This window comes from Empidonax traillii, unplaced genomic scaffold (assembly GCF_003031625.1).
Source record: "Empidonax traillii isolate 1590-97213 ecotype Southwest subspecies unplaced genomic scaffold, ASM303162v1 scaffold714:size326938, whole genome shotgun sequence".
Taxonomy (NCBI): Eukaryota; Metazoa; Chordata; class Aves; order Passeriformes; family Tyrannidae; genus Empidonax; species Empidonax traillii.
Window position 1 is genome coordinate 293,841 of NW_020955907.1, and position 27,609 is coordinate 321,449.

A 27,609-nucleotide genomic window follows, 5' to 3' on the forward strand; every position below is an offset into this window, starting at 1 on the left:
AGAGCATGCTGGGGCAGCAACTGCAACTGGACTGCTAAATTGCATTGAGCTAATCCAGAATTAGGTGGAAGCTGAAACTCAACCTGGTTGGTGGCTAAAGCAGTTTGGTGGGTTGTGAGCCACCTGCCAGTGCGGGAGACTCTCCTGCCATAAATTATGTTCTGCAGTTCTCAGGATTGCAGTGGAAGGTGACAAGGTGATATAGGAAGGGAAGGTGTCATAAGAGAAGACATCTCATTTATTGCACTCCCTGCAGCACCGTACCCAGATCATTTACTAGTGTGCCTTGGTGAAATGAGCAGCAAGCTGCAGAACTGGATCAAGGCACCTGTCTCATAGTCAGGGAGACGTCTGCCAGCTGTGAAAGAAGTGAGGTGCTGTGTTCAAAGGAATGCAGGAAAGAACTACTGTAGGCAGAGTTAGCCTTACAGGTACTGGACTTCTGGGTGAGAAACAGGTACGGGGGAGGGAGAAGCTGTGAGCATTGCCAAGGAGAGGAAGCCAAGCTTGGTTTAACTGGCTTTAAAGAAATCCAAGTGAGAGTGACACCCCAGAGAATAACAGTTACCGACTATTGAACCCTGTTCCTCAGCTAAAGCGAAAGCTTTCCTGTCCTGTTCTATTTAAATTACAGAAGATTTACCTGTACTTGGAATGTGGGCACACTTTGCTCCCTCATTTATAGCTGTTCAAAGTATGACTGCTGTAATGAAGCAGTGCCTATAAGGCACTCATGGTTTAAGCCAAATTCAAGGCCTGTGCTAACCAACTGCTAAGTGGTCAGTGGGGGGGGGGGGTGTGAAATGGAAGGATAAAAAACTATTTAAAGAACAGATGTCAGAATTTCACACAAGACTTCCTAAGCCATTTTCTAATGTTTTGCACTGATAAAGGTTTTACTAGTCTTGATCATGGAATTTACCTTCTGCAAAAACTGTTGTTTCAAAGACTTACAACTGCAGGGACGTAACACTAATTTGTTCCTTTAGGTTATGTATGTGTCTGACTTCTTCAAAGTGCGAGGATGTACATTTCAACCAAAAGAAGATTCCCATACAACCCTACATGAGACCCCAACAAATGGAAATCACTTTGGCAGCAATCATCAACCATGAAGAATGATCCACATCACCTGTCTTGCTCTGAAAGAAAACAACTTCACAAGTTTAACTATGTAATATAAGTAAATGCCTTTAAGGGACTGCTGCTGCTCTTGGATGCTCACTTTACCTGTATATAGTAACATCTGCCACAGTTATTGTATATCTAAACTTTAAATTTCTGTTGGTTACAGCTCTTGCTTAAAAGAAAAAAGCTATTCCAATTGTAAATTTTTATTGAAAAACAGTAACAAGTTATATTACATACACTGCTGTTTGTATATGCCTTGTTGAAACAACTGTGGTCTAAGTACACACCATTAAAAGAAATTACTTGACACGGAAGTCACATGTGATGCTGATGAACTTGTTCCATCCTATATGTGAATATAGTACTGTTTCTGGAAGACATCTTTTACAGGTAAAGGCTTGCAGCAAACACAATATCTCTTTTGATTTTCGTAATCCCTATTAAAAAAGGAAAAGGGTATTAATATCCATGAGTCTTAACTGACACAATCACTATTTTCATACAGTTACAAGCATGTTACAAGTATTAAAGGGACATCCTCCTACATTCATTTTCAGTCACAAACTTAGTTTAACTGTCATTATGTACCTCTTCAAGTCAAACTTTGTAGCACAGATGTTATCTGGAAAGATAACAAAGAGCAGTGATCCTATATATCCTGAAGTCAACATCAGAAGTTTACATTACCAATTCATTCACTTCTAGCCATCACTACTGTGCAGTCCACCCCGCTCTGGCACTTTTCTTTTATGTGCTTTCTAGAATTACTTTGTAGACTGTGAAAGCGAAATACATACCCTCTGCAAACTTGTTTTCCAGTTCTGTGTTCCCAATGGCTTTTGCAGCCTGGCACATCTGCCGAAGCAGTTCTTCCAGCCGCCTCATACAACGAATTATGCTTCCTGCATAAAGAGCGAGGGAAAACCTTGTATCACTTTGTGCCACATCATGTCACTGAGTAATTCAGGACAAAAGTAATAGTTCATTCTTCAACCCTGTTCAATTTATCTAGAAGCCAGGAGTAAGAACAGCCATATGTCTTTAAACTTGGTTTCTGTTTGCACAGTAAATTTGTCTCTGAAGATAGCAGAGGGACAAGTATTTGGACACAGCTTCAAGGAAATGCCTCACAGTCTCTACCGAGTCATAGGACTTTATGGGCTGTTAAGTTATTCCTAGTGGATTTTTCTTTCAAGTACTTCCTAAAACTTCCCTCAACAACCATGAGTGATTAGGGGATTCAAAAGTTTGCTGCTTCAAGAACCACCACTGATCTATTGTTGATTTGGTTTTGTTTGGTTGGTTGGTTTGTTTTGTTTTTGATAACTCTTAGTTCCTTAGTTGAGAGAATGTAAAAGTGTAACTTACTACTGCTGTGCCACTCAAGAGTCCATGGACCACTCTACCACTCAATTGCATGATTACAGTAATATAATAAAGCTCTGTCTTGACACAGCTCCTACACTGCAATCTAACTCCCAATGTCATTTTTTTTTTAAAGCATCCATCTCCTCTTGGAACTTTCCTTGCAGCTCAGCCTAAGTCACTGCTATGAGTTTCACAAAGACCTTAAATGCTTGTGCTCTTCTGGCCACAAGCAAACAGTATCCTGTTTGGTCCTTCAGCAGCATCTTATATCTACAGTCAAAATTACTGTAGGCAAGATAACTGTCATAAACAGGGGATGACTGGACTGAGAAGCAGCCCTGCCAAGAAGGATTTGGGGGTGCTGGTGGATAAGAGTCAGGTACACTGACTCTGGCAATGTACACTGGCAGCCCAGAAAGCCAATTGTATCCTGGGCTGCATCAGCAGTGTGGGCAGCAGGGCGTGGGAGGTGATTCTGCCCCTCTACTCTGGTGAGACTCCACCTGGAGTGCAGCATCCAGCTCTGGGATCCTCAGTCCAGGAAGGAGCTTGACCTGTTCAACAGGTCAGAGGAGGCCACAGAAATGATCAGAGATGGAGCCTCTCTCCTCTGAGGACAGGCTCAGAGAGTTGTGGTTGTTTAGCCTTGAGAAGAGAAGGCTCTGGGAAGACCTTACTGTGGGCCTTTCAGTACTTCAAAGGACTGGTAAGAAAGACAGGGACTGACTTTTTAGTAAAGTCTTCAGTGACAGGGCAAGAGGTAATGGTTTTAAACTGAGAGTTGATTCAGACTACATGCATGGAAAAAATTTTTGTTCCGTGGAACACAAACACAGGTTGCACAAAGAGCAGGTGGATGTCCTATCCCTGGAAACATTTAAGATCAGGTTGGATGGGGCTCTGAGCAACTAGATCTAGTGGAAGATGCTCAGTGAAGGGGGTTTGGACTATATGATCTTTCTATGGTTCAGTGAAATACTACCTCTAGACAAGGCATAATATCTGAAGAAAAACTGTCCATAGGAAGAGAACATTCTACAAAGCTCCTGGAACAGAGAGAAATCATGAAAAGTAAAGTAACACTTCTCTTCTAAAAAACATTTATATGGCCTTAGTAGGTCGTATCAGTTCTTGTGGTAAGAACAGTTGGTGTAAGGGCAGCAATCTGTAAAACCTACTGCAGTGACATGAGATGAAAAAACTAACTCTCCCAAAGCACAAGCCAACACAAGTGACCCATGGACAGCTCCCCGAGCATGGCCATGCTGCACTGTGGCAGGCCCTGGCTCAGCTGTCAAAGATCCTGCTCATCTCCATTTACAGGCTGACCCCAACTGCCATCCCAGGGAGTACTTGTCTAGAGGCAGCGTAGCTGGGGTTGTTGCAGACATACTTTTTTTATGAAAGAAAAAAAACCTACATATTTCCACAAAATGAAGCAGCTGATCTGCAGTTAACTGATGGGATACTTATCCCAGTTTTGCATTCTTCCTGACAGCTTTAAAAAGCGTCTCTCTTTTTTATTTATTCCCAACACACATTTCAGCTTAATGACAATGCATTTTCATTAGTAAGCCAACACTGCTCCCGTGTGTGGCAAGCACACTTGCTCTTGGAGCGCTTGGGCTTCTTTTGTATTCTGATTTGGAAATCACTGTCATCACTTGGCTAACCAGGGCAAACTACCCTGGAATTTAGGAATACCATACTGCATTTAAAGAAAGCATAACCAGAAGTGGATGCCTGAAGTGCTTTCCTTCTTTTTGGACAATGCACAGAAAGCCAGCCTATTGAAAATTAAGGGGAAAATCACGCATCAACCCTTGCCAAAAGAGCTGACCTCTTCAAAACAGGGCCAGTAAGGTCTAATTTTGAGGGAGCTGGCACTATGGACTAGGACAAAGCTGACCAACCAGTCTTAGTACATATATGGTAAATGGGAAATGTTACTGCCCAATGTACTCTGAACAGTCAAGTGTCAATGTAAAAACATAGGGCAGCTACTGCTACTTTTGTGTTCCACCTACTCAGGGTGCATCTGCTGCAGATGGAAGGCTCAGATACTCATTGCAATAGGAGGAATCTGCTGAATCAAAGACTGTCAGGACTCCTGTTGCTCCCAAGCAACATACTTTAGAAAGTTCCTTGGTCTGTGCACTGGATTACATGCATGAATTATGTGCATGAATTCCCTTGTTTTAAAGGCTCCCATTTGCAAACAAGAAAGCAGCATTTGAGAGAGGCAGGGCAGCAGTGACAGTAACAACTTCAAAAATCAAAAGAATTTTCAAATATCAGTCATTGCACAGACTTGTAAGACATCCTACTGTTCTTCACAACTTCCAACACAGCTGTTAGAAGATGAAATTATTTTTTTCATTGTGGTTTGACCTTCAGGGATGTGGTTTGTCATTTTACAAAGTATCTGGACTTTAAGTCATCATACTTATAAAAAAATGAAAACAAAGTCTTTTTCCTCAAGGGGCAATTATTTGTACTCCAGTTTTAGGAACCAAATTAACCCATATGAGAGTTTATATCTGGGCTTTACAACTATCTGCATTGCACTGCTGTGATTAACCATCTAAAACAAAGACCCGATTATCACTTTTTCCTTCTGTCATGATTAAGCCAGCAGGAGGAACTGTCAGCTGGTTACCAGGTAAATAAAACACATAACCGTAATGAGGGCAAGCACAAGAGATGTACTTCTTCATGACAAGCATTTGGACCATGGTATTTTTCCCTTTAACTAGAAGAAGTAAACATTAACTTTTGTCTTAACGCTTAGAATTTCTGAGTTTTACAGAAAGTTTTTAAAATAGAGATACCCTTTAAAAAATCTTCTAAGATTCTAAATTATCAACAGTGTAACTAGAAATTAATATATAAAGTCAATAATTCTTTTTCCCCTTCATTTTAGCCATGCAGATACCTGCATGGTATCTGAGTTCATTATAAGGGTTTTCAGAATTACCATTCTATATTTTGGAATTACCATCTCACACCTTCTAAAGAACAAGTGATTAACCTACCTTCAAAGACATCAGTCATTTTGCAGATGTGAGCAAAGTTAGCTCCATTTGCCCATGTGTGCACAACATCCATTAGGTTGGGTCTGAAAGAATTTAAGTAATTTTCTTCATCGATTTCCAGTTTTGCTTCTGCTGACACCTTGGCGATCCTTTTTGCACACTCCTTTAAAATAAAGTATTTTAAATTTATAATACACTTTAAACAGAGTGTTTAACTGAGAGAAGACTTGTCCATTATTAGGTACTGCATACAGGATGAGGTTTCCTTTCTAGTGTGAAATTACTCAGAATCAGAAACTAAACCACCATTTACATTAAGCCTGCCTGCACTAACAATTTACAGTGCAGTAAGCAAGCTTATAAAAGTTTTAAAGGCATGTTCTAAATTAGCACAAATTTCTTGCAAACAATATAACTGTGGTAGTAGTGGATCAAGGGCTGGACTTGATTATCTCAGAGGTCCTTTCCAACCCATCTGATTGTATGATTCTGTGATAATCCACTATTACACACTGCAAAATCACATGCAGTGCCAGCCAAATTCACTGATGATCCAAGGTCAGGTCTTTACCGTGCACTTATTATACATTATTCAAATTTTGCTCATGTTAACCCTGAGCACAGACAGATTTCTAATTACCTGCATTTGCCGAAGTGGTCCTGCCAACTGCTCTGTCAACTTGGGCATTTCACTGGACTGAAAAAGAAAACGTTAAATAGGCTCATGTGCTCCCGTACATTCGCTCTACACCAAATGCAAAAACCAGAAATTTGGGGGTTGATACTGCCACCCTAAATTATTCCAAAAACTTCTCAAAAGTGTTATGAGACACTAAAATTACTGAATTCCCCAAATACTTGTTTCTCAAACTAAAGCGGAAAACTAAATATTTCTGTACACTATGCCACCACTATGAAAAAAAGCACCTACTCCATGGATACTTCTAAAATTCCCTCTACCATCATTTTGGACTGCCAAATGAACTGCCATTTACTGCTTTTGACTATTAAAGCTTTTCTTTTAACAATGCAAATGCTTTTAATAACTTAAACATAAGTGGCAAGGTATGAAAACAAGGCTGTTGAAAATAAAGCAACATTTTTATGCCCTTGCTGTTTAAGCTCAAGTACTATTGTTGAGTGAAACAATATTCTAATTAACAGTGGCTAACCTTGGTGCCCCTTCTACTAACAAATTTAATCGTTAGTATCTGCTACTCTTTCTTCTATATTTAGAATCAACATGAGTGATACATCTTGCTAACTATTTGCAAAAACGTTTCACATGGAAGTTACTATATTTCCCTGATGATGCTAACCTATACAGCTTGTAGGTGGGAAAACAATGACATCTGGTATCAAATGCCCATGTTTTTGCTTTTAAGAACATATGATCTGTTTTTAGCAGCTTTTTCCAGTATCAGTTCCATGTGGTACTGCCATTTCCATCAATAAGTCAAGGGTTCTGTCCAAATAACAAAACATAGACATGTCTCAGAATTAAAGACTGCCTAACACCAGCGTGCTTCTTTCTGAAATAAGCATTTCTACCTTTTAAATTATATGGAGGCATATTTATGTATACATACATAAATATCAGCAAGTATGCTGAGAATCTATTCATGCTGCTTCATTCACGAGAAGGACTGCAATGTTTTTGTTAAGTTTAATGGGAGTTGACATCAAACACCTTAGGAAGGGACAAAAAATTTGCAATGGCTCAAATTTTTAGGACCGATTTCTGGAACTGAATTATTAACAATACTGTTGGAACACAGGAATGTCTAGAATTCTTGAACCTGAAGAAGTAACTCACATTCTCTTGAAATACGAAACAGCTGAGTAGTGCAGTTGCCTGTTCTGCAGACAAGTCATTGAAGAGACCATTGAACATCATTTCTGTCAGGAGTAGTTCATCAGCACTAAAATAAAGACAAGGAAGTTTAGGGGAAAGACTTATCTCTACTGACAGTTCATGTAAGTTAGTATTAACAGTTGCTTTAGTCAGTTTTTTTTCAGACAGGTTATCAAAAGATGGAAAAGAACTACAGAGTTTGGCAACTTAAGAAAAGGACTAAAACTTTTACTCCTGTTGCTCATAAAAGATTCAACTGGATATTTCCATGCTATTGAAAAAAGAAACAAACTTCCTCTCCTTGAAGAATAAAGACTTAATTATGAATCATAAAAGGAAGTGTGCGATGTGGATACAAAATCCAAACATACTTATTTGGATAAAACCTTGAATTGTTGGCAAGACGAAACCTTTGTTTTTAGAGATTATCAGACAAATGCACAAGATGGGGGGGAAACAAAGCAGATTTTTATAAAGACTTGAGTAACTCATCAGACAGTTTCAGGCAGGCAGGAATTTGAAAAAATTCTGATTCAGCTTCCTCACTTGTTTTCCAATTTTGCAAGGGAAAAAGTTATTAGATATCAAACAAATATAGGTAGCATCTTTCGAACTCACCTGTAAGATAAGGAGTACAGCAGTCACTGTGACTTTTAAAAATATGTAATTCTACAGAAATCTAAATTACACTATAAAATATTAAAGTCCAATTCATGAGTTTCCCTATCTTTCAATATATATGTGCCTGCTAAATATATTAGAGTACAATGCACCATCTCACAGAATTGTTTCATCAGCCCTATGGAAACAATTAAGCTATATTCCAAACCTGTCAGCAACTTGATAATTGCTGACAATCATTGTTATGCTCTTGTATGTGAGTGACTCTGTACCAACAGTCCTGGTTCCGCTTCAACCACAGACATCAAGACCATCCTCGCATGTAAGTACAACATTAAAAGAAAACACAGGCTGTTGCCTAAGCCAGGTTCAAAAATAGCCCCTGTTTTGGCATTTTCGCATCTATGTTTTAATTTTAAAATCTGCCTTTTTTTTTTTGTCCTTGAGTTGCTACCTTTAACTGCCTGAATCAGTATATTCCCTTTATTACACAAATCACATTGTCTCTGAAGAATCTTTCTTATAATGGTCTCAGAACTTCCAACTATAAACATAAGGTACTAACTTCAGCAAGGACAGTGAAGTGTGTATTTCTGACAATAAATACTTTGCGCAGAAACCACTTACCTGCTGATTTCACAAGCAACCCGTCCTTTCATCTCAATAACGTCTGAAGACGTGGCAAACCCCAGTCTTCTCAAAACACGCTTGCGGCATTTGAGTTCATCCATTTGTAGGACAGTTCTGGCTTTCTTCAGTTCTCGCTTTGCCACTTTAATATCCATTGCAATCTGGGGGGGGCAGAAGGACAGGAATTACACGGTGCTGGTTTAACAGATGCAACTGTTTTAAAGACAAGGTGTCAGAACAATCATATATGAACATATTAGTTGACAATGACTTGCCTAACTCTCCTAAGAAGAAGGTTTAGAAGAAATTAAATAATAATAATAATCATCATCATCTAAAAAAATCAGGTCCATTTATCCATAGGAAACTCTGGCAAGTTTGAGAAGTCAAGCTCTTTACCCAGTGTGGGAAACAACCCAATGAAGTCCAAACCAAAAGACTGCATGGAAGCAATCTTTTGTTTAGAAATGAGTACTCATCTTCTGAGATCTGAACTAAGTCTCAGCTAACCAACTATTCAATGAAATGGAACTCAAAGGCATTATTTTCTGCTATTTGAGCTTCTCCAGTGTTTGACAGTTCATCACAGTCACTGTCCATATTCTCAGAGCAGACAACCTTTGCAGAAGGCTGCTCAGTTCATCAGGTCTTACCACATGTAACTTTGTGTTGCCCATACCAGAACTACCTCACTCCTGTGAAGCAGCCCCTGAAGAACCTGTTTTTTGGAGCAGCACAGAAACTGGTTTTGTGCACAACCAGTTTCAGTCTAGGAGGGTACAACTCTATACAAAATAAATAAGTGCATTGCTTCCAGGACGGGAGTCAGATCAGGAAGGGGCAGCACAATGATTTCTGTGGTACACTCCCCCAGCTAATAAGCTCCATCAATTCAACCTACCTTTGCATAAGTATATTACAGATTTTAAGTTAAAATTACCTATGTATCAAAAATTATCTATAAAGACTTCTCCTACACCGTATTGTACTCTATGCCTATTCAGTGAAAGAGACTTTAGTGGTCCCCACTAGAGGGGGGACCACTCTAATTCCCAATGACTTCTTCAGAGTTTTCTTCCCAGATATACTTCCCATCTGTATCCATCAGGGACACACCACCAACTCAGTGAGTTTGTTACTGAGATTCAATAATTTTACTGTATTCTACTGTATTCAAAAGGGTTTATTTGGGCTTATTCATTTTTAAAAAAAGGGTTATTTGGGCTTTGCAAATAAAAAGCAAAGCAAGCAAGAAGATACACTGTTTTGGTTTGTCTCTTTACCTGTGCTTTTTTTTCGCAAAGTTTGTATACGGTTTCCAAGTTGGGATCATTGTGAAGAGGATGTGAATACATCCTATGCTCAAACGCCTCTACTTTTTGGATTACTTTTTTCAACCCTTGGTCTTTGATGCCCATATCATCAATAGGGTCTAGTAATGGTACTCCATCGGGAAATCGCTTCTGTACTTCCTAAAAGGAGGAAAGAAGTTTTTTTTCTTGTAAGATTAGTAACAGTAACATATTTTACAAATTAGCTGCTGTAATTATAGGGACATAGAAGGCTGTATTGTTTGTTATGTGATGTTTCAGCAGTTTTCAAAATCAGTTTAAAATGTCTCAACAAGGAGAAACAATTGACATACACTGTGGCTTCCAATCCCTTTAAAAAATAAGGCTGAAGATTTGACAGAAGCTTTATACAAATTTCTTTAGAATAAACTGTCTTGAGTCCACGAGTACATCACTAATCGGAGCAGAATGCTTACAAAGCCCAGTGGAGCTTACCTGTATAGACTTTAACACGCTTTGCCTGTTATCGATAGGCCTCAGGTCTTTCGGAATGTAGAGTCGGACACTGCTGATAGCTGAGATAAGATGCACCAGAACAGGAACAACCTATCAAAGACAATGTAGTAACTGACAAATTAGTAAAAAAAACATACTTCTTATTACTGGTCTGTAGCAAAACTTTTTCAAAGGAAAATGGAGTATACAAGGAGATCGCAGTGGGTAAAGGAATATACAGAAGCAGGAATGAGATAAAGCATTTGTAAAGAAGAAAAGTAAGTTTGTCCAAACTCAAAAATTCTGAATGCACTTAAATCTAGAGAGAGATTGACCATGAAAACAACAGCTTTTCTATTACCTTGTGTCTTAGCTGCTGGAATACCTTTTATGAGTCAAACCAGACAAATTATTGTCATATACTTAACTAAGAATGCTAACAGAGGACATCAAACCAGAAAATACATATTCCTAAGTATGAAAACCATGATAACACTCCAAAGAATCAATACTGTATCTCAAGGTTAAATGTACTTTCTGAGAAAAATAATGTGGACAAATTAAACAATTGTCTCTGATCTGAGAATTGTAACTGTTCGTCTTGATACAGTCAGACTGAACATTTTAAATAATGCAAATGCTTTCAATAAATATTTCAACTTAATTTTAGAATGAGAGAGTCTTGCAAAGCTGCCCAGGGAAGTGGTGGAGTCACCCTCCCTGGAAGTGTTCAAGAAATGACTGGATGTGGCATTTAGTGCTTATGGTCTAGTTGACAAGGTAGTGTTTGGTCAAAAGTTGGTCTTCACCATCTTGGAGCTCTTTTCCAACCCTAATGTTCTATGATTCTAAGAAATAAAAAAGGAATTCTGTTCCCAGGGACAAGATACTGATAAAAAAAAGCATCTGTCAAACAGCACTGATGAAAATTTATCCATTTATTAAGAAGGCAGAGTTAGGTGTACACTCCTTTCTCTTCCTTAATGCATCAACCCTTTTTTTATCACAGTCTGCAAATGCTTTGGAAATAGAATACTTGAGAAATTTTGTAAGGAACTATTGAGAATAAACATGTGTAACCAACCTGCATCTCTCCTTTCTCATCAGGTCTGGCTGGCTTTGCAGCCTCAGTAGCAGAATTTTTCAAACTGTCTTTGCTGCAGTGTAGGAGCACTTCAACTACATACAACGGGTCCAATTCACCAGAATTTGGCTGTTGAGGATACAGAAAAGAAATCAGGCCTACAACAGTTATTTTCAAATACCAGAGAGAATGAAAGGCAAATAAATTATTTGTTCAACATGAACAGTATGAAATGAGCTACGTTTCTTTACATAGTACTAGCTCAGTGTTGCAGTACATTCTAAAAACTATTGAAGTGGTATTGATTGAAAGATCCCTCCCACTGAAAAACGCACTTGAAAAATTACCCCTCTCCATCCTCCCCTACCAGTGTAGCCTTAAGTCTTGCAGCTTTAGGTGTTTCTGCCTTTTCTTCTAGGTGTAGCTCTTTCAGAGGAAGCCAACATGTTTTGAAACATTTTTGCTTATTTGCATCATGCTAGCAGTACTCAACTTTGCATTAAAAAATAATAAAAAAACCCAATTACAGCACAGGTAAAAAAATTCAGAATCCCAGATTAGTAACATTAGACTCACTGAAAATTCAATGACCATGGTACAGCACTAAAAATACATTTATGTAGTAAGCATTATAAATACACAAGGATTATAATAATCTGAAAGGGAAGACAGAATTTCAGCATCTCAAATTTTAGTATCGATAACTGTTTAAAGACCAAAATTTGATGTCTAGAAAATATCTGTGTTTTTTTATGAATTCCAAAGTAAACTGTTACTTTGCTGCCTACTATAATGTACAATATATAGCAAGCACCTCTGCTTGAAAAAAAAAACTTATTCTGTCTACTGTAATTCCAGATAGACTGCTATTTGCACTGATAATTTTGTGGAATACTGAAGTGCAAAATTATGATGGGAAAGCATCTACATATAACTAACAATAAACATAACTGACATGACTCATGCTTTCACAGTGCAATGAACAGAAAGTATTACTTAGTGAAATACAGACATAATATAAGTGCCAATATTAATTCATACATTCCTCACTAAAAGAAAGGACTTAATTCAGAACTATGACACAGTGCAGAAAAATTCACAACTGAAGAAAAACTAGTAATATAGACTGAATTCAACATAATTTCTAAAAGCAAATCCAAAGCTTACAAGTGGATGAAGGTTTAAAGACACTGCATAATAGTGATACCTTTCCAGTACTAAGGATGAAAATGCACTGAATAGACCATTGAAATGGGTAAATAACAGCTTCTTCAAGTAATTTGCTTTGCCTCTGCTCGTGACAACAAGTACTTTCATACTGATTTTAAAAGTTACATAACTTTAGGTCTGTTCCTTAACTTCCAGCACCTGCTGTCATTCTTTCCACATACTCAGAAGGAAAAATTCAACCCAGCTGCTAGAATGACTTAATGAAAAAAGTGCTGCTGGAGCCAGAGCCATCTCTTGCAAAACAGACCATACTTTCAAAGCTAGTGTTCAAACCAGAAGTTTGTACAACAGTGAGACAAGCCAGATAGGGAAGGCAAATATATATCTGTGGATAAAATATGACACAGATTGAAGAAACGCCTCCAGTGACACAGAAGTTGTCAATTTTACATAGGGAGTTGGGGTTAGGGGGAAATCTGGTTTACTACTCATGTGGCTCTATGAAAAAAAGCAATCTAGAAGCAAAGGTTTAAACAACAGCAGTAACAGTTCAGTTTTTTAACCTGAAAAAAGAAAAAAAAATGTGGCTTTCAAAAGGAATATAGAAAACTGAAACAAAAATCTCTTTTAACAGGTTCTGCATGCACACATTTTTCTCATTTCCTCTTTAATGAACATATTAGAGAAGCTCCAAAAGGTGCCACAACAGGAGCCACCAGAACATAACAAAGGCAACTTCTCATTTAGACCTAGTAATTAATGCCATTGCTCTCCTGCTAAAATTATAGCAAAAATGCTACCACAGAAAAATATGCTTTAAACTTAGGTGTTAATTCAAGGAGCAGAGTAGCCTGTCAAAACATTTCTAAAAGGGAGACCAAAACATCATCAGGGGTTATGCAGACACCAACTATAAAATGCATTTTTGAAAGTAAAACCAATTCTGGCTTCTATTGCATCACTGCCCTCTGTATTGTCTTCCAAATTTCCCCACATCCATTTCTATTGTTTTGCTCTCTTTGTATTTTAATTTCTCAACTTTCAACTCTACAGCAATGTCAGAGGACAAGCAATCCCATGTCTCATGCACTAACTCAAGACACAGTTCCCCAGTTTAAGACAACCTTCTACACAGAGCCAAATGTCAGTATCCCTATATTCTCAAGCCTCACTCCAAGAACATTTCTCGTGAGCAGGTTAGGTAGCGTAGGAGATGTCTCAGAAACAACCTGGTTTGAAATGCCTGCAGTGCTACGCACAAGCAAGCATTTCCTCCACAAATACGTCAAAACTTAAAAAGTGAACACAGGACGTGCATTTCATCCCATTTTCTATAGCATTTTTTATTTGCCCTTTCACTTCAGGAAAGCCAAAGCTTTTTGTAAATTCTGGAGTGAAAGGAAATTTTTTTGTCTTTGAAAACTATATATAAAGAAAACAGATCTCAGAAAAAGCAGTAACATATATATTTTGCTAATGGAGAGAATGTGTATTTTACCTTCACATTTGACTTCTTAGAGAAGTTAACAACCACTCCCCATCCATAGTCATCACCTTCATTCTTCACCTGGAAATATTACAAGATGTTATAATCATGTATAATCACATCCCAACAAGCATAACTTTGTATTTCTGATATTTACAACAGCAATCATTATGAAAAGAATATTTGTTTTAATGCATTACTGAATGTTTAGCAAAGAAACACAACAAGTCAAAACTGGTGCTTAGTGTGATGTATGTAATTTTTCAAGATAGTAAACTGGCAGACAAAAATGAACCCTGCAGATTTCACAGATACGTAAAGTTTTGAAATGTAAGGGGGAAAAAAAAAAAATCAAATTACCTTTACCAGTCTTCCTGGCTGTAGAAAGGGCAAGCAGTACTTTGGTTTATGAATATACTCTTCAATATCTTTACCCAGTTTTGCAAGCTGCTGTCGGATTCTGTAGTATATCACCACATTTTCTTCATTGGGAATTACAATTTTGTTGTACTGTGCTTCCAAATTATTGACCCCTATAATGAAAAGTAAAATCTCATGGAAATTATTAACTTTGCAAATTTAGAAATCAATGTTTCACTTTCAGCTCTACATGACTAATATTTTGTGACCATTTTTGGTACTCATTTTCTGTTCACAATAATCCATTCTCTGGAAAGCTAGAAATCTATACAATGGACCACTAAATTTATTTATAAAAAATTAAATATCAGCATTATATTTTTTAAGTAAACAAGCTTGAGAAATTGGAGAAGGATAGACACCAAATTGTCCAGGAATAACTGATTCAGCTTTGCACAGAAGTCCCACTAAAACTAAGCAACATGATTCATCCTCTCACACTGGTAATACCACTAGTAAACATAAACTAAGGACAGATTTTATAAAGGTCTCTTTTTTCTCTCTACCAGCTCATTCTCTTGTGTGTTATTTGAATACTCTGAAACGGCCCAGAAATTCCACTTCTTTTGGAATTGAGAGACAGCTCAGGGAAGTGCTCCCTATTTTTAGCTGCCAACTTTTTAAAGAAACAAGCCATTCATCCATACTCATGGCATACTTTCCTCCATGATCTAAAAGGCCAATTCTCTCCTTTGTGTTTTTAACTGCAGCTGAAGCGGTTACAAAATTCTAATATATGGTGCCTAAACTGAAACTCTCCAAAAACTATGAAAAATGTTCTTCAGCTCTATTTTTCTATTTAAACAGCAATGCTGGAATGACAGACTGGAGATCTCGGCATGTCAACCAGAACAGGAAGGTTCCAAAGAAATAAATACTATATTTAACTACTATTGCACCCATAAACTAACAGAAACTCTGTAAAGGTTATTGAAAGCCTCCCTAAGCATGTCTGTCAAAGCGACATGCGACTACAAACTTTCTCTCTTAATATTCAATTAAGAAATAAACTGATGGACTGCTTATTAATCATAGTCACCTGTCATGTTCCTAAGATTCTTCTGGCTTAAGTTTTGAAAGAGGCCTTGCTCTCAAACACTGGCTGAGATCTCTGGAAACTGACTCTGGCTCATGAAAACCCACTATTTAAAGATCATGACTCAAAATGTTACTCAGTGCAGTGCAAATAATGTCTCAGTCCTCTCCGAGCTTTGTATTGTAATCAAACATTTCTTTCTTACACTACTCCAAATGCAGTGCGCTTAAATTCTTTTTACAGACTATAATGAGATATTAAAAGGTAAAAGATTTTTCTTCTCTGCATCTCAAACAAGCCATAGAAATTTTTAAGTTGTTTTTCCTTCTTCCAGCCCAACAGTTTAGCAATGTGACTACCATTCTTGTCTGACTCTCTTCATAAACTGACAGTGCATATCAATATAGGTCCTAAGAACAAGAAGAAATAACTCTTACTGAAACTGTAACACAGCAATAAATGATGCAGTGGCAACTGTTGGCAAGGAAGACAAAAGGTATAAACTCCTGCACAGGTATAAACTCCTATAAGCCTGCTGAAGTGTAACCACCCAACCTCACAGTGCACCATCTTTCAGACCTCATGTGAGAACAATATGCAGCAATACTTACTTTCTACTATTTCTGGAATAGTTCTGTAATGTTGGAATTGATAGAAGGATTTTTCTAACATGTATTCAGGGTTAATTTCCTCTACTCGAAGCAAGTTCAATACCATGTTGTATGTCAGGTGGAATGCACTGTTTAAGGGATCAGCTGAACCCTGAAAAAGATACAAGAATATTGTCCATTTAAAACAGTATATTCATTGCAGCATAGAAGAACCTATTAAATACATTATGATGTATTTGTGTTTTATATGAGTTGCTTTGATGAATTGTACAACTTTTCTTGAATTTAGATTATATCTCATCAAATTCTAAGCAATTTTATTATGCTGAACATGTAATACTATTTATACTGTATAGATACTTATAATATCTACAATATTAAATTAGTTACTTAATATTTACATAATAGTTACTAAACTAAATAACAGTAACTTAACTTTTTAAACTTAACTTGACAGCTTGGACAAGATGACCTCTAGAGGTCCCTTTCAACCTCAGCCATTCTGGGATTCCGTGAAGTTCAATTTTTTTACAATGTGGTAGGTATAGGTATTTTTAATAACCTAAGAAGAAAGGATGCTGTGTAAGCATTGTTGGGAAATATCACATCTCTACCTTCTCTACCCACTCCTATTTTTTAAGAACTTCCACTACTGTTCTCTGTCAAAAAGGGGTACTAGACTAAGTAAATGCACCTTTGGCCTGATTTGCCACAGTTTTACTATGGTGTTCCCCAAGAGGATAACCTTGTTACCATAAAAGAGCAAACTGATTTGCATTAAAACTGATATTTAACTGATATGCATTAAAACAATCAGCTATCAAAGAACACCCAACACACAGTTAAACAGTGTCCAAGGCAGATCTAGGAGACCTCAGAACTATAGCCTCTCCAAGCAAAGGGTAAGCATGAGCTATTAAAAAAGCCAGCTGATGATGAGTTTATAAATGTTTAAATTTTCCTGGAAAAGCTGGCAGCCCATGGCTTGGACAGGGACACTCTGTGCTGGGTTAGGAACTGGCTGGAGGGCCGGGCCCAGAGAGTGCTGGTGAACGGGGCTGCATCCAGTTGGCAGCCGGTCACCAGTGGTGTTCCCCAGGGATCAGTGCTGGGACCAGTCCTGTTTAATATCTTTACGGATGATCTGGATAAGGGGTACCATCAGCAAATTTGCAGATGACACCAAGCTGGGGGCAAGTGTTGATCAGCTGGAAGGCAGGAGGGCTCTACAGAGGGACCTGGATAGGCTGGAGAGATGGTCTGATTCCAATGGGATTAAGTTCAACAAGGTCAAGTGCCGGGTCCTGCACTTTGGCCACAACAACCCCCTGCAGCGCTACAGGCTGGGCACAGAGTGGCTGGAGAGCAGCCAGGCAGAAAGGGACCTGGGGGTGCTGATCGACAGGAGGCTGAACATGAGCCAGCAGTGTGCCCAGGTGGCCAAGAAGGTCAATGGCATCCTGGGCTGGATCAGGAACAGTGTGGCCAGCAAGACCAGGGAAGTGAGGCCACACCTGGAGTGCTGTGTCCAGTTCTGGGCCCCTCATTGAGGTGCTGGAGCAGGTCCAGAGAAGAGCAATGAGGCTGGTGAAGGGACTTGAACACAAGTCCTATGAGGAGACGCTGAGGGAGCTGGGGTTGTTTAGCCTGGAGAAGAGGAGGCTCAGGGGAGACCTCATCACTCTCTATAACTCCCTGAGAGGAGGTTGTAGCCAGGTGGGGGTTAGTCTCTTCTCCCAGGCAATCAGCAGTAGAACAAGAGGGCAAGTTTTAAGCTGTGCCAGGGGAGGTTTAGGTTGGACATTAGGAAGAAATGTTTTACAGAGAAAGGAATGAGACATTGGAATGCCTGCACAGGGAAGTGGTGGATTCACCGTCCCTGGAGGTTTTTAAGATGAGACTGGATGTGGCATTTAGTGCCACGACCTAGTAATCAGTGTTGGATCAAGGTTGGACCTGATGATCTTTTCCAACTCATCTGATTCTATGATTCTATGTTTTGCTTTCCCCAGCCACATACTCATTCAGTCATTCTAGCTTAAATCTGTGAGTGAATCATAAATACAAAAATACATTTTCACCTCAAGTGATGCATCTCAGAGCAGAAATACCTCTTAAATTAGATCATGAAATGTGTAAAATAAGTCAGTTCTGAAATTACACAAATGGATTTCTACTAACAGAAATGTGTCACTAATCAAAACATCAACAGCTGAGCTGCAGTGTTCAGAGGAAAGCTCAAGTTTCTAGAGATGCTTCTGATCTGATACATCAAATAAAGATGACAGAACTCCTTTTGCTAATGCCAACCAAATATAACACAGCTTCTTCTTTAGACCCAATGAAAGGATTATGTACCCAAGCTCCTGTCTATTTTTCTAAATATATCATTTATTCTAGGAAAGAAAAATTATCACTCCCTAAAAAGCTTGCTTCTCTGTAAGAAAAAATGCCATTTAAAGAATGGCATTTTACTAAAGAACAGCACAGCAACTATGCCAGTGTCAGCTAACAGTGGGTCAGGTTGTTTCCTACTGTTATGTTCACTGCTGTAACCAGGCATCAACTAAAGAAGCTGGAATATAGTCTCCAGCTGGATACAGGCTCTGGAGATCTGGCAAAATGCTGCTGTGTGACTGCTCCAATCACACTGTGAAATAACCCCTCTTTCCATTCTTGACTGTTACGCATCTTGAAGGCAAAACTTTGCTGTGTGCTCGCAAGGTTATAAACTATGTGAAAAAACAGACACCCTCACTGTCACACCCTCACTTAAATGTGACTAAAAAGTGAGAAAACAGAGAATTTCATACAACTATGATATAATAAATGCACAGAACATGTCAAGAAAGACCAAACAATTCCTGCAGATTTACTTTAAAGGCTTTTTTAAAATTAGCAGAGTTCAACTGTGAAGCAGGAGTGATTTAAAAACTAAAAAACCCAGTTATTTCAGGGATTACATAAAGCAGACTTACTTGAAAGGCGGTATTTGAGCCAGTTGCTGATGTGGTAGTTTTTATTTTAAACACATGATCAGCATTTTACAATTTGAAAATAAGATCATTCTATTAAGACAAAGCAGTTAAAACACAAATCCTGTTTTGGCACAAATGGTGCATTTTTCCTGTTCCTTCATGTCATAAACATATCTTTGTCCAAGTTTCAGAAATTCCTGTTTTCTGAGAATTCTCTAAGCAATACATTTGAAATCAAGAGTTCCGAGAAGCTTATTTTTTCTGAAAACTGGAACTGTTACTTGTTCAAATTAAATGAAATTATACTAGCTTTACTGTATTACACTGTAAGCACAGCTAGTGAATTCTTCAGGGTGCATTAGTCTACACTGGCTACCCCAGGCTATCAACAGACTCACATCTAAGAAAGAGCAAGCACTGGGATGCCCTTCCTTCATTTACCCAGCAGCAAGACACATATTTTGCACCTGCATTAGGAAACCTTATAGCAAAATACAGTTGTCCTTTATATTAAATACACTCAAAACATGAGCAGACCATCAGCTTTTCATAGCAAATAATAAAAACTGCCACGATTAATGAGTCAATTAGTGCTTACCTAAAGACATTTGTCAGATACGTATTGTGGAGGGAAGCAAAGAACAGGAGGGGAAGGAAGACGGGATACAGTACTGACAAGAAAATGGAAAAAGGCGGGCCTTTCCTTCCAAACTTGCTCCCAAAGAGCCTACACGCTGTCATGAGTTCAACTATGCTGGATTTTGCTTGTTGCCAAGATACAATAAGATTCGAATTAGTTTTAATTTACATTTTCTCCATGATGGTTTGCTCCTCTTGCAATCCCTTTCTCTGATCAACTCCTGTGCCATCAGATTACTTCTGATCCCAGACCAATTACTTTTCTTTCTTTAATAAAAATACTGCGAAGCACTTAGTTTACCCTCTGCCATAGATCCTCCCATCACAACACATCAACTTTGTCTTCAACAAGCCAGGGTACACCATCATCTGCCTCAGTATCTCTCAGTCTCTGAGGAAGCCTTGCCTCTGTCTCCACAGAAAAAGCTTCCTATCAGAGAAAGGAAGGAATACCAGCCACTCATGTAGAAGATCAGGGAAAGGCCTAAATGATCAGAGGTGCAAAAAAAAGTTGTTGAGAAAGACTACCTTGAACAGGCATCGAGAATTCAATTTTAAACACCCACTGTGTCCATGACTTTTTTGCTGTTGGAGAATTACTGTCCCAGTTCTCCAGTCTCCTTTCTGCAAAGTAATCCTCCTCATCTCTTCAAAGAGGCCAGTCCCTCCCACCCCAAATCTTCAACAAGACAGTCAAAACAGATTTTTTCATGAATATTTTTTAAAAACCAGAATAATTCTTCAAGCTTTTCTATCCCTCTGGATAAGAACTGCCTGGACACATGAGAACAACCTGCATATATTAACTAAACGTTTTAAGAAATCAGTGACCTACTTTGTGTGCTGGCAACCACTTCACCTCCTGAGAAATTGTAAGCCAACTTATCGGGAGCACCCTTTTGAGGTTTCCAAGATTTGGGTTGCAAAAGAATGACTGGATTAAGCTGATAACGTTAAAAATTGAGAACACGACCATAATCAATTCACTACAGAAGCAATACAGTAAAGAACTTAAAAAATTAGAAGTCAAGAATTAAAAATCTGAAAACTACAGCTCCTATACAGTGTTCCCTGTTTAACTGCCAACAATTTCAGAGTGGACACTCTTCTTAATGCAGCCTATCCAGCTGGGCATTCAGCATCTACTACCATTTCTTGTCCACATAAATTAGAAAGATATAAAGATTGGGAGAAGGAAGATTAGTGTCCGGAATTAATATTCACAGTATTTTTTTTTTTCATTGCTATCAAGACTTGGAAGCCTTGTCTAACCAGGGAGCTATCATTGCTGCATTATGGCATGTAGTGTTGAGCAAGACGTGCATTTGGTAAGGGTTACTCCCTCTGTTCTCTCTTACAGTGGGAGAAAAATATTTACATTTTCAATATTGTTCCCATGAAGAGAAAGGAACAAATTTTCAACATAACTTTCTTGCTCTCCACCCTGTCACGGGAACATCAGATGGCAAATACTATCTGAAACTAACTCATAGAGACCTTATAAGCTAAAAAAGAGGAAAGAAGAACCTTGTAAAGCAAGAAAAGTATCTTTCATATTGACAAAATCAGATAAAATGCAGGACATATTTTACACCATTCTGGTCCAGTAACAGTTTCACTTACTTATCAGTATTTCCAGAAATAAACTGAACCAGTGAGTTTCCAGAAAGTGAACAATAAAACACTTTACAAAAAGAGCAAAGAACAGAACGCATTTTTCCCTCATAATGGGAGACAAGTACACTTAAATCTAACAGTCTTCCTTATGAATTTCTATTAAAAACCTCATTAAATAAAAAATGCAAGTGACTGCTTGACACACCTCTAAGACACCGAAATACCTCTTGTGAATTAACACGCTATTTTCTATATATTAGTGATACAATAATGACAGGAATAATTGGTGCTCCCTCAGAAATATAAAAAAATCCTGTGTAGTTATGATAGTATGATTACCTTAAGCTGCATTAGCATGACTGAAAAACCAATAAAAAACCCTTCTGTGAGGTTATTTTTAAGAGACAACGGTAATCAGCTATTTTAAGCACAACTTTTTTACCAATCAGGTTCACTGCTTTGCTCCAGCAGTTCCACTAATGCAAACGGAAGGCATTAGGGGTGGCAAAAGGCTGCTTCAGCAGGCTTTGCTGGCAAAAATACCTCAGGCTGGGGTTCTACAAATGCTCCAGTTTTAACAAGAGACTTAGAAAAATTGTTTCTCTCACATGCAACTACCAGCATCTGAGGTTAGTTCTGAATGACAGAACTTTTCAGTCATTTACCCTCTCTAACAGAGTAGGTCCTATCATTGTAATCATCCTTAGTTTTACTTCAGGCTGATAATTTCAAGTTCTGTTCTTCTTGTTCTTGGAAAAAGCAAATGGTGCCTCTGCAAGCAGAAGCTAGCTGAGATCCTTAACAGATTTGCCACTACAGGTATCAGTGATGTGACAATTTCACGTTTTAACTTAGAGGAAAAGTGTGTCCGAGAAAAGACTATATACTTCTATAAAAGGTTAATATAAGAATAAATTTTAAAAAGTATCTTTGTCTTCTGTTAATCTCAAACTTAACTTTTTTAAGAATAAGAAGGTAAAGAAAAAGAAATCTAGCTTAGTCAACCAAAATGCATCCACATTTGTAGTGAAGAGTTTACCAAAGTAAATTTCCCAAAAATCTGTTAATTGGAGAAAAACTAATTTCCACAGACTGAACTAATAAAATCTGAAGTAACTTGCAGTATTAACAAGCAGCAACAAAAATTATTAAATAATACCAGTTAGCTTAGTCCTACAAGCTTTTGAAAATCCTGAGGTGAAGTTCAAGAGCGACAAACCATTTTCGCACTGCTTGATGCATCCCATCTTCCCAAATTTTGGTTGCAAACATCAGCAAGAACAGCTATTTGCTGTTCTTTTCTATCTGCTGGCTTGCATAATTATCTACAAAAAACTGTGACCCAGTTCACAAAAGCATTTGAGTACCCATTTCCCTTATCTCCATGATTTCATGCCAAAATCTTGCTGACTTTAAGCAGATTTTAAGTAAAGGTTAAAAGTCAAGTACCTTTCTGAACCAAAGCCTGGAAAATTTCTGCAGTGCAAGCTTCACAAGAACAAGAAAAGTTTGGCAGTTTACAATAAAATCAAATATTTAACATTAAAATTGTTTTTATCTAAATAAATTCTTTTTATAAAGTATCCAAAATATTTGTTTCATTATGATTCTCATCTATGTCACAACTTTAGAAGAACAGTTTACTGTTCTCAAACCATCAGTGACAATCTATTACCTTAAATTTTTCAATGTTTTTTCCAAAAAGTATATTAGTGCCAACCTCCAGCTGAAGTCCGTTTCTCTCCCCAGAGTAGGATTTGGTAGATTTATCAAATCCGGAGGCTTTTCATTTTTTTTTCTATTGGAGTAAGTTCTAAATCACACTAAAGCACAACAGTGTAATTAAGATGGCACATTACACTGATGTTTGCAGAGGGACTGAATGCTGATGGCAGACAGGACAGTCTCTGTAGAAGCCTTCACTGGCTGTCTTGTGCATAGTCACAAAGAACAAGATCAAATGGAAAGCTGTTACTTACTACTCACTCACAAGTTATGGGAAATGAACTGAAATACTAGTTTGCTTCTCTAGGGACATCTTTAAAGAATTAGGGAAAAGTAAGCAGAAAATCTCCACACAGTACAGTTTTAAAAGGGGTGGACAACCAGCAGTACTAAAGATTCTGTGGAGTCTTTATCATAAAAGTGAAGTAATAAGCTGTGCTTATGCAAGAATACTAACTTCCAGCAATCTTATTGGGTAGCTCCTGTTCCAGACACTTCCTCTGCTAGAATCTGAAGATTGTCATCATCTCCTCAGCATTTCCAATCTTACATCTATTGCTGATCACCATAAATTGACCTTTATGTAAACACTGCTTTTCATACTAAATAGAATTTTTCTTATTCTTGAGAGTCTGAAAGGAACAGCCATATGGAATACATAGTAGATGACTAAAACACAAAACATCTTGATGCATCTCTCAATTATAAGCAAATGATGATTTCCCCTTTAAAAATTAAGAAACTTGCCAACAACTGCACAATGGTTATATGGAGTAGCTGTGCAAACAGGTAGAAAGTTAAAAAGACAACTACTGAACTGCCTGAATTCCTATCCTGCTCATTGCCTGGTAAAATAAAACAAGAGTAAAAATAAAAACCAAACAGACCAGCCAGATTTCTAATAGCAGCATATACAACAAAAAAGCACGGTGCAACCAGATCTATAAAACGAAGGCCCAGCCAAGGAGCTAGATCTACCTAATCAAGTATCTTCTACAGTTTGGCATCAAGGGCACGTCATATTCCACCTGCAAATGACAAGCAAGCGTAATAATGTGTATCTTATCTCTCTAGATGAATGTACTCCTGAATACAGCCATCAGGACTAGGGCAGTCTCGTATTCCTTTACTCAGCACTGATGAGGCCGCACCTCAAGTGCTGCATTCAGTTCTGGGCCACTCACATTAAAAAGGGCTTTGAGGTGCTGGAGCCTGTCCAGAGAAGGGCAACAAGGCTCGTGTAGCATCTAGAGAACATGTCTTATAAGGAACAGCTGAGGGAGCTGAGTTTGTTTAATGTAGAGAAGAGGAGGCTCGAGGGGACCTCATCAGTCTCTAAGACTACCTGAAACAAGGTGGTGGTGAGGTGGGGGCTGGTCTGGTCTATCAGGCCTACAATGAGAGGACAAGAGAAAATGGCCTTAAGATGAGACAGGGGAGATTCAGATTAGATACTAGAAAAAAATTTTTCCCTGTTAGGGTGGTCAGGCATTGGAATAGGTTATCAGGGAAGTGTAGAGTCACCATCCATGGAGGTGTTAAAGACTTGTCTGGATCTGGCACCGGCTGATGTGGTTTAAGGGTTACAGTGGTAGTGCTGGGTGGATGGTTGGACTTGATGATCTTAAAGATCTTAAAGGATTCTACGATTCTATGTTTTCTTTCCATTTTTTCAGTCCATCTACCTTATCCTGTGATGGAGTAAGTACATGCAAAGCACTGACAGACTCAAATTCAAAGCTCAAAAACCTACTGGTATTGCACTTTTTCTTTCAGCATAAAATCATTCATTTCCGTAACACAATTAGCTTAAGATTTTTGGTCTTTTGAGACAGAACAGATTAGCACCGTCAAGTAACTAACTCAACTCTCGCTGGAGGGATAGATAAATCCTTGTAACATGTAACCCAAATTCCAGCTAGAGAGATGCTGCTCTGGTTTCAAAGGCAATCTAGCAGCTCTATTTCCTACCTAAACTTCCTACTTAAACTAACACAATATAAACATCTAAAGAAAGGAAAAAAAAAATTCCACCAAAATATTTCTTAGTATTATGCAAATGTCAAATTACAATTTACAATCTTCAGAAAGTTTCTCCAACAGTATTGTAAGCATTTAGGTTTACAGATTTCAGCAAGTCACTAGTTTACAAAATATTAAGTGGTCAAATAAATGCTAAGGATAAACAAAAAACCTAGTTACACTGCAGAAGATTAACATACATGACTGAGTTGAAGAAATATTTACAAATATCCCTTGTAAGAACTCCGTCTAAGAATGGAGGGCTGAATTTAAGCTAGAAGTACTGTACACAATGTCGCAATGGACAGTGCCACAGCCAGAGAGCACAGCTGGAGCAGCACTGCTGGTACCAACACACTCAAAAGCTCTCACTTCACCGATCGCAGTGTGAGGCAGCTGACAACATGATTCTTGTATTTTTTTCTCTGGTCTTCAGGAAATAATTTGGCTCGTACAACACATTAGGGTTGAAGAGCTATGACAAAAATGTTGTATGTAAATGTTCTATCATTCTCAATATGGCTAATTTATTTCTTCTGGAGCTTTTCCTATAAATCTTTAGTTTATCCTTGAGCAAAGCAAAATACTTCCACAAGACATGATCATGATCTTAAGACAGATAAACACCATCAAGGTCATTAAAACCTAACTGAGTAATTCTTAATGATAACCACAAATTGTAGATACAGAAAAAATTAGTCTGTATAGATTTTCTTAGTCTTTTTTGACATGAAATTTCTTCTAGATGCTTCATATTTATGAAGGAAAACAAGGAGAGGTTTTTTCATGCTTTACTGCTCATTTAATAAAAGATTAACTTTTACTGCCTTCACAGAAATTGGCTGAATAGTTACCCAAGCTACACAAACATCAATACCTTCATTTTAGCTCCTTCTGATCTTTTTTCAGAAAAATCTTAAATTCAGTCTTTGCTCATAAATGAAGTAGTATGAAAAACTAATGAAATACATTAATTCATTTAGATCAGTAGAGAAGAAGCAAGACATATCATAGAAAGCAAAAAAGTTGCCATTATTTTTCCCTTTTGTTTCCTTATAATTCAAAAGGGGGAAAAAATCAAAGGGCTTGTAGTTTCAACAAGGGGAATATTCTTTATTATTTCCTTAAAATCTAGACAAAATACCCCAGAAGTAGTATCAAAAAAGTGTGATCTACTACTTCCTTTTCTGTCTTAATTCATGCAGATCGAGTTCAATAGTTCTCAAACTACTGAATTTTCAAACTTTAAAAAACCACACCTTCTGAATGGTTGAGCTTATAATCTCGAAGTATGAAAATAAATAACTAAAATACCATTTTTTCTTATTGTTTTTCTTAATGTTGTAATTATTTCATATAAATCAACTTTTCTGGGGACATTTTTTATAAACTACAGATTACAAATACACAAAATTAATACTTTTTATAAGGATTCTCTTTTGTTTCTCTCACTTTGTATCTCCTGCTCTTTAGTTTTTCAGCTGCAGAAGTATTAAAGTATAAAGCCTTTTAAAAAAAAAGGACACAAAATAACATATTTTCTTCAATAGTCTTACAAACTCATAAAAATCCAGATATAAAACTTAGTCTTCATACATCTCAGAGATGTACACGTGCATTAAGTGTGCACAAGCAGAAATAAAAATGTTCACTCCACCGAGAAAACACAAACCAAGACAAGATTATGAAATTAATTCAAAACCTAATGCTACCATAGACAAATGAGTATTTCTGAAATTTCTTATTTTAGTGATTTTTTTAATTTTCTGATTTTCTTACTTTACTGGTTAGTTAGCCATAATGTAACATTCATGAAAATTCTGACTTTTAACAACACTAGCTGTGTCCACCAACAAATTTTATTTTATCAGAGAAGCAAGAATTTAATAATTCTTGTGAAATCTCAGCAAACGTTTCCTAGTTCAGCAAAACCCTTGAACTGACTGCAGTCAGCAAGAAACAGAATACTTCAGTAGTGCTATCACTAGAAAAGAGGATGTAGTTCTACTTCTCCTGCCCACTAGACCTTTTATACAAAGAAGGATGATATTACTTTTATACAAAGAAGGATAATACTAATCTTCTAATTTTGTTTCACAAGAGAAACTCTTTCTCTAATGAGAATTCATGGAAAGCTCCTTTTAGGAGTTGTCATCTTCTACCTGCACGATCTACATACTTTTTGTTTTAGATGTATAATTTTGCATGTTACAACACTTAAATTAGCATGGCCCTATAGGGGTAACAGAAACAAAATAATCTCTCTCCTACCTTCAAAAGCTGCTTGCCAATTGTTGGACTCATTTTTTCATCCACCATAAGAATTACTATTCCTCTGTCATCCATACCTCGGCGACCTGCACGACCTGACATTTGAATGTATTCACCAGAGGA

General features: G+C 37.7%; 2 protein-coding genes across 4 annotated transcripts in view; one reads left to right on the top strand and one right to left on the bottom strand.

Annotated features, from left to right (window-relative positions):
* PLPP1 (phospholipid phosphatase 1) overlaps window positions 1–1,445 on the top strand; it is a 56,086-nt gene extending 54,641 nt beyond the window's left edge. For all 3 annotated transcript variants that reach the window (XR_003573073.1, XM_027900164.1, XM_027900165.1), the window contains one exon: window positions 990–1,445. Coding sequence is in view for 2 of the 3 variants with exons in the window: in XM_027900164.1 (XP_027755965.1) it covers window positions 990–1,115 (126 nt within the window). In the remaining variant the exon portion in view is untranslated. The remainder of the gene's footprint in view (window positions 1–989) is intronic.
* On the bottom strand, window positions 1,319–27,609 carry MTREX (Mtr4 exosome RNA helicase). Its single transcript, XM_027900163.1, has 13 exons — window positions 27,487–27,609; window positions 16,235–16,385; window positions 14,528–14,700; window positions 14,180–14,248; window positions 11,512–11,640; window positions 10,428–10,538; window positions 9,924–10,112; window positions 8,638–8,801; window positions 7,351–7,456; window positions 6,175–6,231; window positions 5,531–5,697; window positions 1,929–2,029; window positions 1,319–1,568 (listed from the first exon to the last, which is right to left on the bottom strand). The coding sequence occupies exons 1-13, from the start codon at window positions 27,586–27,588 to the stop codon at window positions 1,516–1,518; spliced, it is 1,572 nt and encodes a 523-aa protein (XP_027755964.1). The 5' UTR covers window positions 27,589–27,609; the 3' UTR covers window positions 1,319–1,515.

What these genes read in the sequence shown, in the direction of transcription:
- MTREX (XM_027900163.1), bottom strand. Translation starts at nt 27,588, where the DNA reads ATGTCAGGTCGTGCAGGTCGCCGAGGTATGGATGACAGAGGAATAGTA. An exon ending in GTTGCTTGTGAAATCAGCAG is followed by an intron (nt 7,457 to 8,637) that starts GTAAGTGGTTTC and finishes TCTTTATTTTAG; the next exon opens with TGCTGATGAACTACTCCTGA. An exon ending in GTTTCGTATTTCAAGAGAAT is followed by an intron (nt 6,232 to 7,350) that starts GTGAGTTACTTC and finishes TTTCTTTTTCAG; the next exon opens with TCCAGTGAAATGCCCAAGTT.